The sequence below is a fragment of the Cavia porcellus genome, unplaced genomic scaffold (assembly GCF_034190915.1).
Source record: "Cavia porcellus strain 051 isolate PalLab524CR breed Dunkin Hartley unplaced genomic scaffold, mCavPor4.1 scaffold_14, whole genome shotgun sequence".
Taxonomy (NCBI): domain Eukaryota; kingdom Metazoa; phylum Chordata; class Mammalia; order Rodentia; family Caviidae; genus Cavia; species Cavia porcellus.
The window spans coordinates 62560565-62574809 of record NW_026947497.1 but is presented as its reverse complement, the minus strand read 5'-3'; the positions used below and the strand labels follow the sequence as shown (position 1 = coordinate 62574809).

Genomic DNA, 14245 nt, shown 5'->3' with positions numbered 1-14245 from the left:
ATAGCACAGTTCTCTTATTACCTGATGTCAGAGAGCTGCAATAGGTTTGACAGCTCATCTTTTAGACGAGCTAGTTCCTTTCTAAGAGGCAAACTGTTCTTTAGCTTTTTACCAGCAATTTTCACATTGTTATCTAACCAGGATCTGGAAAGAAAAAACAGATGCACATTTTGCGATGCTGACACAATGTAAACACGAGTTATCTTAGAGTAGCTCCAATACCAAGCTGAGTGTTTGCCAGACCAACTTCTGCCGAGCCTGTTCTCTGAGAAACACCTTGTGCTTCAGGAGACCGAGGGAGGCCTCCAGTGCTGGCCATGTCACACTCTAGTTAACACAACTTTTCTTACATTAGACAAAATCAAACTGATTTGCATCAGATCTGTCAATGGCCTGTCACAGGCTGTCTAGAAATAGTTTTTATTCTAATGACAGGGTCTGTTTACATAATTCAGACTGGCCTTGAACTTGGTGATCCTCCTTCCTCGGCCTCCTGAATGTAGGACTACAAGCGTGTGCCACCATGCCTGCCAACACAAAGTAACAGTTAAATCTTCCCCTATGCTTATCCAATACTCGCAAAGGTACACCAGCTCTCCACTTACGTCAGTCACATGCTCTCGAGGGCAGAGCAGAAACCACCTGACCAGTGAGCGGTAAATGCGGTGTGGAGAGGGAAGAAAGGTCTGGGCCCTTGTGGGCTCCAGGCTGGTAAAATCCAGCTTCTCCCTGCACCTGATCTTGGGTCTCAGCATGCTGGGCTCTCAGTACCTCCCATCCCACCTGACTACCCGTGTACTGGTGCACTTGGCCAAGCTCCCGTTCTGGTCCTTCCACATGGTTCTCCTCTCTCTGCCATGCTCCAGTCCTTCCAGCCTGCCCAGTGCTCAGTTTACTGCTTTTTTTGTGTGGTGCTGGGGATTGAACCCAGGGCCTTTGCACTGAGCTACATCAATGCCTTTTTGTTTCTCATCTTGAGACAGAGTCCTCCAAGTCACTAAGCTGTTCAGGCATGGGTATAGCGGAAACATTAGTTCTCTACCCCTTATTTCTGAGACCAGGCCCTCCGGGTCTCATAAGAATAAATAAGGTGTTAAGGTTAAAGGGGATAGGGCTGGGGATTTAGCTCAGCAGCATAAGCGCCTGCCTTGCAAGTGTGTGGTTGTGACTTTGATCCCTGGTACCGACAAAAAAAAAAAAAAAAAAAAGAGAAAAAAAAAAAACCGGTTAAAGGGGATAGGCCTCCGCGGGAGACAGCAGCTGCTCAGGGCCAGGGTGTCATGGTCTCTGTTCCGGCTCCTAGCACCCTGAGAGGACTCAGGCTACAGTGCTGGGGCAAGAGCTGTTACAGCTGTCAGAGGAATCTCAGGTGAGCAGGGAGAAGATGCAAGGGGAACACGCGCGGACAGCATAGAGCCTCCCACGGGCTGGTCTGACACTTGCCTGCACCAGGCTTCGAGGGTGCCAGATGCTGACTGGAACACGTAGAACAGCGCCTGCAATGTTCAGAGTAATTCTTGAACCAACCGAGACACTGTGCACTTAGACTGCGTGTCTGAAACTGTTGTGCTGGCTACGCATGGTAGATAAAGGCCCCACCGTGAAGGAAGATGTCTCCAACGGGTGTGTGTGTGTGTGGTGAGGGCAGAAAAGAGCTCCTGCAGGGAGTGAGGAAGCCGGTGGGTCTGCAGGACAGGTGACAGGGGACCTGGTGACATGCGACCCAGAGCTGCAGCTGTGCCCAGGCCAGGCAGGGCAGGCTCACCAAACAAGACCATTGGGGTTTGAGACTGTGCCCAGCTGCCCGTCACAGGACCTCAAGGCACCCGCAGGGACCTATGGGAGGCAGGGCTGTAGACTATGAAGGCCTGCACAGCAGGACAAGGCCCAGGCACCCTGCCTTCTTGGCAAGGCATTCAAGGCACCTGGGCTTAGGAACCAGGCTGAGAAATTCATTCCTTCCTACAGCCCTTAAACATGCTGTCCCCTCTGTGAGGTAGGTGATGAATATCTTTATCTACACCATTCATATCGGACATTGCACTGTAATTTCCCAACTTTTCCTTGTTCATTCAATTTACCTTAACTCATAAAAGAGAAAGCAAGACAAACACATTATCAGAGATGCATCATGTCTGGATTGAGGAGAAAATGTCTAGCATACAGAGGCCAGGCCGGGGATGCAGCTTAGCAGAGAGCCCTGGCTTGGCCTGCACGAGGCCCCAGGCTTGATCTTCAGCTTCACTAAAACAAACAAAAACAAAAAACCCCCAAAAAACTCCGACTCATGAAGTTTAAATTTTTTTTTTTTTTGGTTTTTTGAGACAGTTCTCACTATGTAGCCCAGGCTGGCTTCAAACCCATGGTGATCCTCCTGTCTCTGCCTCCCGAGTGCTGGAATTACAGGCGTGTGTCACATCTGGCCTACTTTACTAATTTTTGTGAACAAGTGTTTTTGGTACTAGGGACTGACCTTAGGACCATGTGTTTGCCAGGCAGGTGCTTTTGCCACTAAGCTAAATCCCCAGGCTTTGTGAACAAATGTTAACTACTCTGTGAGCTGAGAATGAAGATTCTGCTTCCTAGCTCTGATTGGGAGAAAGTTGGCATGATGAGCATAGGAAGCACCCAGGCACCTGCTGTGAAATCTAATCCCTATGAGACCTTGGCTTGCTGGGAGACAGCCACCCCTCTGAGTCAACAATGCTGCAGGAAGGTAGACATGGACGTGGATGCTGGGGTATGTCCTCGGTAGGTATGAGAGCAAGGGGAGCTATCAGGAGAGAGACTATGCAGCCTTGGGGGGTCCTCTGAGAGGACAGTGGCTTCTCTGGAAATGACCTGGATCTGGAGTGTCTGGCCTTGGTGCCCCTTCAGGAGGTGGAACCTGCTCCGCCCTGTGGGTCTTCTACTTCCCAGATGCCTTATCCGCTGTGCCCAGGAACACCAGGGCCATGCAGCCAGGATGGAAACCGCTGGGCCAGGAACCAAATCCAACCTCCCCTCCTGTGCTGTCCACCCTGGTGAGTGAAGCTGCTGAGCAGAGTCAGGGAAAGGGGAGATGGAAACTCTTTAACGCGGGAGCCCCCACCCTAGCACCCACATTCCAAGGCCGGCTGGAAAAGACATTGGTCTGCACTGCAGTTCACCCTCAGGGTCCAGGACAAGAGCAAAGAATTCCTTTCATTGCTTTGTGGCACCAGAGCCTCGAGTGCCTCTGGACGCCTCCGCCACAGCCACAGCCACAGCCACAGGATGTGAGCAGGCATGCGGGGCTCACTGCACTCTGGGGACGTCAGCAGGGGTCACAGACAGCGTGTGCTGTGAGAGAGGGACATTGCACCTTCAATCAAAGCATCCTCCTTTTCCATGATCTATCCAAGATGACATTCTCTAGAATCTCTGTATATGGAAGATCATACTGGAGTACAGGTTATGGTTGATACACTGTGTCAACCTGAGAAGTTTAGAAGTTTAACAGACTCAGCAGAACCCGGCTCTTTTTTGTAAATAAACTCAATCTGTGCAGGAGCAGGGCACAGAGCTGGCCCTGGGTGGGGGCACTGGGTACAATATAAAGGAGGGAGAAGAGGCTTATTTTCCCTTTAGCTCTGGTGGCTGCCGAAATGTTGCCCCAGTGTTACGCCACCCTGCCTTGGAGCCAGCTGATTGTGGACTGAAACCTCCACAAACAGCTACATAAACCTTTCCTTTCTTCATTTTGGGTGTGGGTATTTTGTTTCAGCAAGGAGAGAAAAGTAACCAAGATAACATGACAACTGATCTACAAAGAAATCCAGATATACACCCTGTAGGGAAGTAAGGGTGTGTGGGAGAATTCTGAGTTTCAGCAGAACCCTTTTTCATGTCCTGGTGTAACTTAAGAGAATTTTTAAAACATAAATACAATCTTTAGTATGCAGTTTCTTGCATGAATCAAAACACATCAGTATTCTGGTAACTTCGAGGAACATGCTATCTTTTTACTGACGGTTACTAGTGAATGATACAGACAGGGTTACCCTGCCTGGAAAATGAGGTTTCAGTGTTAAACAGCAATGATCAACGGCAGCTGGGCTAAATCAAACTTGTACGTACGTGAGTGTGGCTTCCTTTCTTGAGACTTGCTCAAGGGCTTCGGCAGGGTCCTTGAATCCAGTGAAAGAGTAGTAAGACTTGTTCCATTTGATGGGCCTGTCAGGGGTCCACTTGGCTTCTCTGAGGGGCTGGGAATGCACATTAGTGTTCGAGCTTTGGATATGTTCCACAGATAAACTGCAGGAGTTGAGAATATACAATACTGTGCTTAGCAGGTCTCTGGTGTGCAAAGTAAATTTGACTGCTCGAAATCCTAGAGAATATAATTCCCCCAAACAATTAATACAGATGATTATTTGTTTTATCTTTAAAATAGTTTTGCATGCAACATTTATACAATTAAAATCTTTTTTTTTTTTTTTTTGGTACTAGGAATTGAACTCAGGACTTCGTGCTTGCCAGGCAGGCACCATGCCACTGAGCTATATCCCCAGCCCAGTCAAAAATTTTTTTACAACATTCCATTACTGATTACAATTCACACTACTGGAAAAATCACATGTAAAATGGAAAACAATTTTTCTGCTCTAAAACTCTACGAGTCTCTTTTTAACTTCATGAATTTCTCTAACTAGTTGGGCACCTGTGAGCAAACCCGTTCCTGCCTGAGAGCAGTCAGAATGTTTTCTTAGGTTTTTTTTTTTTTTTAAAATTAGTACCGGGGATTGAACTCACGACTGCCTGCTTACAAGGAAGCTTATGCTGCTGAGCTAAATCCCCAGCCCCTGTCAGAATGTTTTCAATGTTGCCCATGGACAGGGTCCCCTGGGAGATGGGACAGTGCTCCCTCCTATCAGCAGGTGTCCACCGACAGTGTCCAGCACACACAGAAAGCATGTGGCACCATGACAGGCACAGAATGGCAGGGCCAGCTGTCCAGTTCCAGTGGCCACAGAAACCATCCTGTCTGCTCTCTCCAGTTGCCAGGATCTCTCCTACTGGCCCACTGAGCTGCCAGCCACGTAGTATCTTCCTGAGGGGGTTACAGAGCAGCTGAGGTTTGAAAGTCAGTGCTTCACCATCTGGTTCTGGAGCTGGGGAGGTCAGCAGCTGGAACTGCTGGTTCACTATGGTTAAGCGCTGCTCCTTCAGCCAGTGTTAGACGAGATGTGACCCAAGCTGGCAGTGTCCAAGCCCACACCCAGTGACTGGGTCACTGTGGCTGCTCTGGTCACACATAAGAAGCTCACGCCTACAGTGTGGTCTTGAGTCTGAACTGACACCAATTCAGCCACTTTCTCCCCTATGACAGGCTCTTTCCTTTTTCAAAAAATGTTTAAATTAGTTTTGAAAATGATACAAGTATAAGGTACATGCTTGTTACAAAGTTACATACTAATTACAAATACACACACACATGCTGAAGCAGAAATCAGGATGACAGGCGTGTAGTCTCTGCACCTCTCCTGGATAAAATCACTGTCCGCAGTTAGGTTGCTATTCTTTTTTTTTGTCTTTTTCAGACAGGGTTTCACTGTGCAGTTCAGGCTGGCCTTGAACTCTCAGTGATCCTCCTGCCTCAGCCTCCTGAGTGCTGGGATTACAAGTGTGTACCACGGCACCCAGCCTCTGGATAGCTATTCTTGCAAACCTGAATTAATATGATAGTTTCTGGCCACATTTGGTGGCTGCTGAAAATTAGATTAGATTAAAATTAAAAGTTCTCCAGTGCATGATGCCCATCAGGTGCTTGTGCTTGCTGTGGGGCGCTGTGCAGACACGGACCATTTCCCGCATGGGAAGGATTGTAGGACAGTGCTAGCCTGAGCCTTTCCTCTGTGCTTCTGTGTTGTTAGATTGCACACGTGGATATATTTACACTCACTCCCCATCATTCAGTTGGAACTATGCCCCCTTACTTTTTTCTGAGACAGGGTCTTGCTATGTAGGCCAGGCTGGTCTTGAACTCACTATGTAGTGAGCCTCTTGTCTCAGTTTCCCGAGTGCTGGGATTATGGGCATGCATCACTGCGCCTGAAGAAAGCTGCTCCTTCTTCACTAAATAAATGGCATCACTCTGGATAATATATTTTGGACTCACTTTCATTACAATGTTGGTGATCCTCCCTTCCCAACTGCTACTTGTACAAATCAGCCTCATTCTCTTTAGCAGCTGTTTAACAGTCCAGGTAAAGAATGTGGCATAACGCACACTTCTGGTAGTGGTGGACACAGACATTGTTCTTGGCTCTTCACTGCAAAGCTTGAAATGCGTTTTCTTGCCTTTGTGCACACTCTTTTTTTTTTTTTTTTTGGGTGCTGGGGATCGAACTCATGACTTCGAGCTTGCCAGGTAGGCACTTAGGCCGCTGAGCTAAACCCCTGGTAATACTGCACTTTACATCATCCTCAGACACATACTGTTTGCCAGATAAACTCACAGAACCCAGAATATACAGGTTAAGAAAGGTTTTTACTTGAACCATTTGATGGAAAAGTGAGAACTACAGCAGGAGAATTGTTCTATCAGTGAAGTAGGAACCCAGACTGGTGTCTCAGAGGCTGGGAATAAAGAATACATCCTTAACATTGCTAAGCATGGAGTATATATCAGTTTTTCTCTTATCAGTTCATTATTATTATTATTATTATTATTGTTATTATTTTAGACAGGTCTGTTTAGGTACCCCAGGCTGGCCTCAAACTTGTGACAATTCCCCTGCCCCAGCCTCTGGAGTGTTGGGCCTACAGGCGTGCACCACCATGCTTGCCCGGTTGCTTCACTAATTATTTAATCCAATAAACAAGCAGCTGTACACTGAGGACTACCTGAATCAGAATGCATGTGTCCTTTACTGGTTCCCCCCATTTCTAGAAGAGGAAATTTGCAGTGTCAGAGTGCACTCTAGAAATCTTGTACACTTAAAGTGTGAAGGCGCCATCTCACTATATGGGGTCATTATTAGTAAAAATGAAAAAATTGTATGGGCAAAATATAGTATCTATTTATTTCAGCTTGCATGTGAATACTGAAACAAACATTTCCATTGGTTACACAATCTCCTGAAATGTCCATTCATAGTCTTTGCCATTTTTATAATGTTGAGTCATTGTTTTCTTTTTGGTTTGTAAGACTTCTTTATACTATTGTATATGCCATGTTTTCTCCCATTTCTAACAATTTTTTCTATAAACTATTTTTGCAGTTTAACAAGTTAACCACTAACTGAAAACACAGAATATCTAATTTACTCAGAGCCTGCTACAGCTGTGTGATTTGGTATTAGTTTACAGAAAGCTAAATCTTAGCTTGTTTTTAAATTTTTTCTAACCATAAAGCTTTTCTCATGGGCCACAAAAAAATGTGGAGCTAAAGAAATTATTAGGCTTTTTATGAATTTTAATGCATTAATAATGCATACAGCTCATGCAGTATAAGTGATGAAGAGCTCTGGTGAACATGTTATCTTACTACCATGTCAGTTATCAAGGAGGGCCAGAGATGGAGCTCAGCAGCATACAGCTTGTCTGGCAAGCATGAGGTCCTGAGTTCAAAGTCCTGCTACCAAGAAAATAACCCAAAAAACCAAACAAAAACCCCTGATATATCTTAATTATCAGTGAAAATGTTTTGTGTTCTAGATACAAAATCTAAAGAAAATTTTATAATTAGACTAAAATGTTAAAGAAATAAACCTGCAACAGCATCCTTTAGGACTCTGTGAAATGTGAACCGACAGCTGGGCTGATGAATAGTGCTAGTGCCAGCTCTCCCTGCTTTGCAAACCCAGCTTCCTCTGTAGCTACCTTTACATTTAATATTTAAGCTGAGGCAGTATTCAGATAGTAATCATAGGTCCAGAAATGAGCTTGACTTTCCTAAATACATAAAAACAAGTGCAGACTGGTTTTATTTTAAAAACTGTAAAGATATAATCTGCTTCTATAAATTTGATCTGTCCTCTGGGAGAAATCATGAAACCTAAGCAGAACATTATCACTATGGCATTTCTTCAATCTCTAGCCAAACCTTGATGCTGAAAAACAGGTATGTTTATCTACTAAACACCACTTGTGAACATCTGGTTTGACACCAGCAAAATGATGTCTCACGAGGTTCTCAGGGCTAAGTGGCACATTCGTAATGACTCAAAAACGATTACTGACACTTTCAAACAAAATTGTGTCACAGAATGACAAAGTTACTACTTATTATTTACACAGTTCTTTAGTACAGCTGCTGTTTTACAAGAGGGCCATGAGTTGACTTTTTGTCTAAATAACAAAGAAGAGGAGCTATTTTTATTTTTAAATCGGTACCGGGGATCGAACTCACGACTGCCTGCTTGCAAGGCAGGTGCTTATACCGCTGAGCTAAATCCCCAGCCCGAGGAGCTATTTTTAATAAAATTCTAAATTAGGGGAGATGGAGAAACTGTCAAAAGGAGTTTGTGTCTTGTGATCGTCCATATTCTATCAGAGAACGACCACCAACAGGAGGAAGGTATTGTGCAGCGGCCCCAGAGCTGGGTGGACACTGTCCTTGCTGACATGGAGCCCTGGCCAGCGGCCCTGGCAGGTGTGGGCAGAGAAGGGACCTTTGGTTTTCTCTTAGCAAACGAAGCTCCTGAGGTTAAGGTTACACAGCTTGTCACTGGCAGAGCTAGAAGTAGATCCCATGGCTCAAAAGGCTATCAAATTCTGAGTTGTGCAATAGTGTGTTTAAAACAAAATGACAGAGTACCTAGCTGTTTCAGTCTCAACTCACAGAAAGCTGTTAGTGAACACTTGCTGTAAAATACAGTTATTTCCTCACAGATCATCAAGAGGATACTCACTCAGAGAAAGGACAGACTCGTCAGGCTCACCTAGTATACCCTGTTTCTAACTGCAAGCATTACTGGCTGTGACGGAAGAGATAAAAGGCACCGAAAAGAAAGCAGTGAGTCAGAAGACTGTCTTGAACCTGAGACTCCCATCAAATGGCTTTTCTCAAATCTAACTAATCTTCTGTTTCCAGGCTCTTGGAGACTTGCTGAGTCTCACTAAATTATACTGGACCTTGTGGGGTTTTTTTGTACCAAGCATTGAACTCATGACCTTGTGCTTGCTAGGCAGGCATTTACACTGCTGAGCTAAATCCCCAGCCCTTATACTGGAAATTGTGAAGACTGAAACAGACAATGCAAGCTGCAATATTTAGAAGTATAAATCGTTATGGCATTCGTGCTGCCAAAGCGAACATGAAAGCGTAAACTGTCACACAAAAGCCAAATGCTTAACACTGAAATGAGAAGCAGACAAGAGCTTCACTTTCATAGGTAATAGAGTTTAAAGTGCACCAAGAGTGGTTTGCTCAAAGATATGCGGCTAGGAACAAAATCTAATTCAATTAAATGACAATGTCTTCCAGCAGTCAAGCTTCAGAAGTCTTCTGGCAATGTCAAAATGCAGGGCACATGTGAGTGAGTTTGTTGGGGAAGACTACAAACACCAAACCACCTACCGGAGGAGCTAAAGGGCTCCTGGCCATCTGAGGAGGTCTGGTCCGTTTCTCTCACATAAAATGTAAGCTGAGTTGGTTTCAAAGATTTGAAGCCTGGTTTCTGGAGGTTTTCTAAGTATACACTCAGTCTCTTAAGAGAATTTTCATTGACTTCCTGGAAAAATATAAATAGTATTTATACACAAACAAGAGCAAGAAAATCAAAGTAATGTTAAAAGTTAATGTTAAAAAGTTAACCTTTTAAGTGATATTGAGGGTACTAAATCATTTAGAAGTTAAAAATGCTGGGACTTTACAGCTGATACTTTCAAAACATTTTTATCAGCCCAGGTTTGCAGGGAGGAGTACACTCACTGTGGGGAGCTAGTATATGTACATAGCACATCTTCACTGTTTTTTACGGCCCCTTTTTCTCTTTTCCTGTTGGTCCACTTCCCATTATAGTTCTTTTTAGGGGGAAAGTTTTTGACACACGGTTTGTCTATGCAGTTCAGGGTGGCCTTGAACTCAGTGATTCCCCTGCCTCAGCCTCCCAAGTGTTGGAATTACAGGCATGCAGTACAGCCGCCCCCCCCCCCCCCCTAGTTCATTCTCAGCAGGCAGGACATTCTGATCTCCAAGGGCCAGTCATGGGCCTAGCTGGAATGTGCAGGGTTAAGCAACCCTCACTCACTGGTTAACCTTTCACAGCACATAGGAGAGAGAAGGCTATGCTGGGGGCTGGGGATTCAGCTCAGTGGTGAGACACTGGGTTCAGGCCCCAGCATTACAAAAAGGGAAAATGTAAAAACATAAATGAAAACATGATTTCTAGTCCTCTTGAGTTTACATGACAATTTTAGTGCCCACATAAATTATAACAACTTTCATTAAAAAAATTATATTATCCATTACTAGTATTTTGAATTTTCACTAATTTGTAAATTTACTAATCTGAAACTCAGTGTTTTCTGTATTTCACATCGGTTCAAAGCACGAGTTGCATGGCCATGACAGGATAACGCAAACTTAAAGGACTCTGCATCACACTTGATGTAAAGGAAATAAACTAACAAGCTGAAGCTCACCCTTTCTCTGGGGTGCTGTCCAAAGAAGTCTGGGTGGACGGCGAAGTAGAAAGGCCTTAGGGCAGTGGCAGCCTCTGCTCCTGACAAAGCCCGAGAGTAGTGGAACCCATGGGGGCGGATCTGCTCGGGACAGAACCTTGTAAAGAGATGTGGCTGGTTATTTTCAATGAACACAATCTCAACGAGAAAGTGACAGTCAAGTTAAAATTATTCTGCAGGGAAAACACTGGAGGAGCAAAATAGAAACTGCAGTCTTTGGAAATCTCTTACATTATAGAAACAGTGGCTCCACATTCCTCTAACGCAATGAGAAATATTAAGCAATAGTAACGTTTCTCGTCCACAACCCACATTAAAATACTAACTGGCTTCACTGCAAATGATGAGCTTTCTTTACAAAGTACACAGTATTTTGTTCTGACCTGCAGTGAAAAACCAATGCGCGAAGCTTACCTCCTCAAAGGTCTCAGGTGGCGGAACATTTTTGAATGTGTATGGAAGCCAACTTCCAGGCATTCATTAACTGCTTAAAAAGGAAAGCAGATACCACAAATGAGCAAGTGCAATCTGAAATTAAAAACACATTACCCTTTACAGTACCACCTCCCCAAATGAAATACTTAGGTATTAACCAAACAAGGCATGTACAAAATCTAGATGAGGAAAACCACAGAACTTTGGTAAAAGAAACAGAAGAACTAATTAAGCGGTTACAGGTATCTCATATTCCTGGACAAGAGTCAATGCTGTCAAGATGTCTGTCTTTCGCAACTTGGTCTGCAGAGCCAATACAATCCTTCTCAGATTGAGTCAGCTACACTGCACTGCAACTTGAATGGTTGTACATCACAGAGGGGGAACCCTGGGTGGTGTATCCATCCTCTCAGTTCTCTGGTGCTGTTCCCCTGCTCTGCCTTCTAGGCACCATAAAGCTTAAGTGGCTGTGCTCTGCCAGGCCCTTCTGCTATGATGTTTCTGCCAGCCAAACATGGACTGAATTTCCCAAAACTGTTAGGCAAATAAACCTCTCCTTCTTGGCTGTGTGTTGGAAATTTGGTCCAATACAATATCTGAGTAGTTCTGTCGATACTGACAAATAGATTCTAAAGTTTATTGAGAGGCAAGAGATCCAGAGTAGCCAACTGAATAGTGAAGAAGAGTGAGAAGGCTGATACTATTTGAGCCAAGATTTACTCCAAAGCTATAGTAAGCAAGACAGTGTGGTACTGCCAAAAGAAAGAAAGATAATTGGAAAAAAATCTAGATGACCTTGGGCATGCAGATGACTTTTTAGATAGGGTACCAGGCTGGGGGTTTAGCTCAGTGGCATTAAGTACCTGCTGAGCAAGCGCAAGGTCGTGAGTTTGATCCCTGGTCCAAAAGAAAAAAAAATTACCAAATGCATCATTCATGAAAGAAATAATACACTGCACATTAAGTTTTAAAACTTATGCTCTGTGAAAGATGTGATGGAAGAAAAGCCATTCACTTGGAGAAAAACGCACATCTGCTAATTGACAGTTATCCATCACAGACAATAAACTCTTCTACTCAACAAGATAATCCAGTTGAAAAATGGACAAAGGCCTGAACAGCACCCACCAAGAAGACACCACAGGTGGCACACAACCATATGAAAAGATGCTGAGCATCCACGGCAATCAAGACAGTGCAATCAAGACAATGAGGTAATACCCACAGCTGACAGAATGACCCCGACCCAAACCCAAAACCACTGAGCGGTGCCTTGGGTGTGGGTAAAGGAGCTTTCCTTACTGTGGGTGAGGGCGCCAAGCGTGACAGCAGGGTAGCTTCTGACAAAACAAGTGCATGCTCATCTCGTCTTCCAGCAAGAGCAGCCCTCTGTATTTCCCCAAAGAACTGCCAGTGCAGGTCCACACCAGAACCTGCACACCCGGACTTACAGAAGCTTCATTCAAAACTCACACAGAGGAAACCTAACTGGATATGACTAAAAAGAAAAAAAGCCAATCTGAAGAGGCCACAGACGACAGGATTCCAATTACAGACATTTGCGAAAAGACAGGATAAGGACTGGTGGCTGCCCAGGGCCGCGCAGGGAAAATGAACGGTCGCAGTCCAGGGGTTTGGGGCAGCAGAACTCTGCTCATGAAACCACAGTGGTGGAAACTCGTCCTGCACACCACCAAAGGTGATCTCTTTAGGGCAGACCCTAGGTGACAATGACAGGACTGTGTGGAGTAACTGACAGGCACCCTGCACCAAGTGGTGTGGGGCGCAGACTGTGAGGGCACGTGGACACTCTATTTTCTGTTTAATTGAGTGGTGAACCTAAATTTACTGTAAAAAATCAGTTTTGGGCTGGGGATACAGCTCAGTGGCACAGCACAAGGTTGTGTTTGATTCTCAGTTAAAAAAAAAAAATATATATATATATATAAAAGTTTTAACTTTAAAGAGTCAAACAGGTAAAAAGAGAAACAGATATGAATGAATGAGTTCTTCTGCATTAGACCTTTAGCAAGACATTCAAGTAAAGTAGTCTCTGCCAACTGGTCAGCGATGGCTGTCAGTTGGTGGCAGGGTATTAAGGCCTTTAACTTTTTTTTTTCTTAGTCCCTAGTTTATTTACAAAGAACACATGAAATATAGTCTTGAAAAAAGCCAAAGGTTTTTTGGCATACAATCTACTCATTCATTTTTGCAGTGCTTCCAACCTGCATGTCCTAGGCAAGTGTTCCACCACTGAGTCAGAGCCCCAACCCCTCCTGTTTTCATTTGACTAAGAAAATTCAGGCCATCTAGCTGCCTAGATGCTACTGAATGAGCTCAGTTGAGGGCAAGAAGACTGCCTGGCTGTCACTGGACAGCAAACCTGCAGACACCCTGATGTTTGCCCCCCCCCCCACCCCAGTATCCTAGTCACAGACCCACCCTTCCTTTTCTCTCTCCCCGGGTGCTAAGTCAGTGCTACACTATGGAGCTACATCCTCAGGTTCCTTAATGATGCTCAATCTGGAACATAAAACATGCATACAACAGCATAATACAGCATGGTGTATAATCATTTCTATTAAAAATAAAGCCAAATTTACAATTCTGCAGAGCACTGGTCTTTATATATCCAGAAAAATAAGTTCATTTGCTATTTCTTTTGCAATCACAGGGTATTGTTATGGCTCATATCTAGGTGTCTCCCCAAAGTCTCATGTGCCCATAGGCAGGGCTTTGGGGAGAAGGATGGATCATGCGTGAGTGCAGCTCTGGGGTTGGATGATGGATTTACAGAAGATCCAGCCGGGCGGCCTGAACCACTGGTGGTACCAAGGGACATGATCCTTTTTACCAGACTTTTCACTGATAACAAAAAGCCACCCAATGAGATGGTCTGGCAACTATCACTGGTGTTCAGGCACTTGGCACCGAGACACATGAACCACGGTCCTTCGCGGGTGTTAATGCTTGGAAATGTGGCAACAAATCCTCATGTTTGTATTTTCAAAGTCAGTGATAGTAAACCATTGAACTGTGATTTCCAAATTTAGAAAACTTTTAGCAATAGGGTATTAGAGGTTGAAAAGTTATTTTCTTTCAGTGTCTACTGGTCCATGTTTGCAGTGCTGGACAATCACATTCCCAGTGGGCGGTGGCA

The 14245-nt window shown here is 44.5% G+C and overlaps 1 protein-coding gene across 7 annotated transcripts in view; it reads right to left on the bottom strand.

Annotated features, from left to right (window-relative positions):
- The window catches only part of Tcaim (T cell activation inhibitor, mitochondrial), a 28490-nt gene that overhangs the window by 10072 nt on the left and 4173 nt on the right, over positions 1-14245 (bottom strand). For 3 of the 7 annotated variants that reach the window (XM_003476873.5, XM_013160315.3, XM_013160314.3), the window contains exons 2-6: positions 11065-11134; positions 10612-10747; positions 9545-9698; positions 4099-4351; positions 22-144 (exon numbers count right to left, since the gene is read on the bottom strand). In XM_003476873.5, the coding sequence (XP_003476921.2) occupies positions 22-144; positions 4099-4351; positions 9545-9698; positions 10612-10747; positions 11065-11093 (695 nt within the window). In that variant the 5' untranslated portion in view covers positions 11094-11134. Of the gene's footprint in view, positions 1-21; positions 145-4098; positions 4352-9544; positions 9699-10611; positions 10748-11064; positions 11138-14245 lie in introns of those variants that run through there. The other 4 variants (XM_005006830.4, XM_013160316.3, XM_013160313.3 and 1 more) reach the window with 2 other exon arrangements.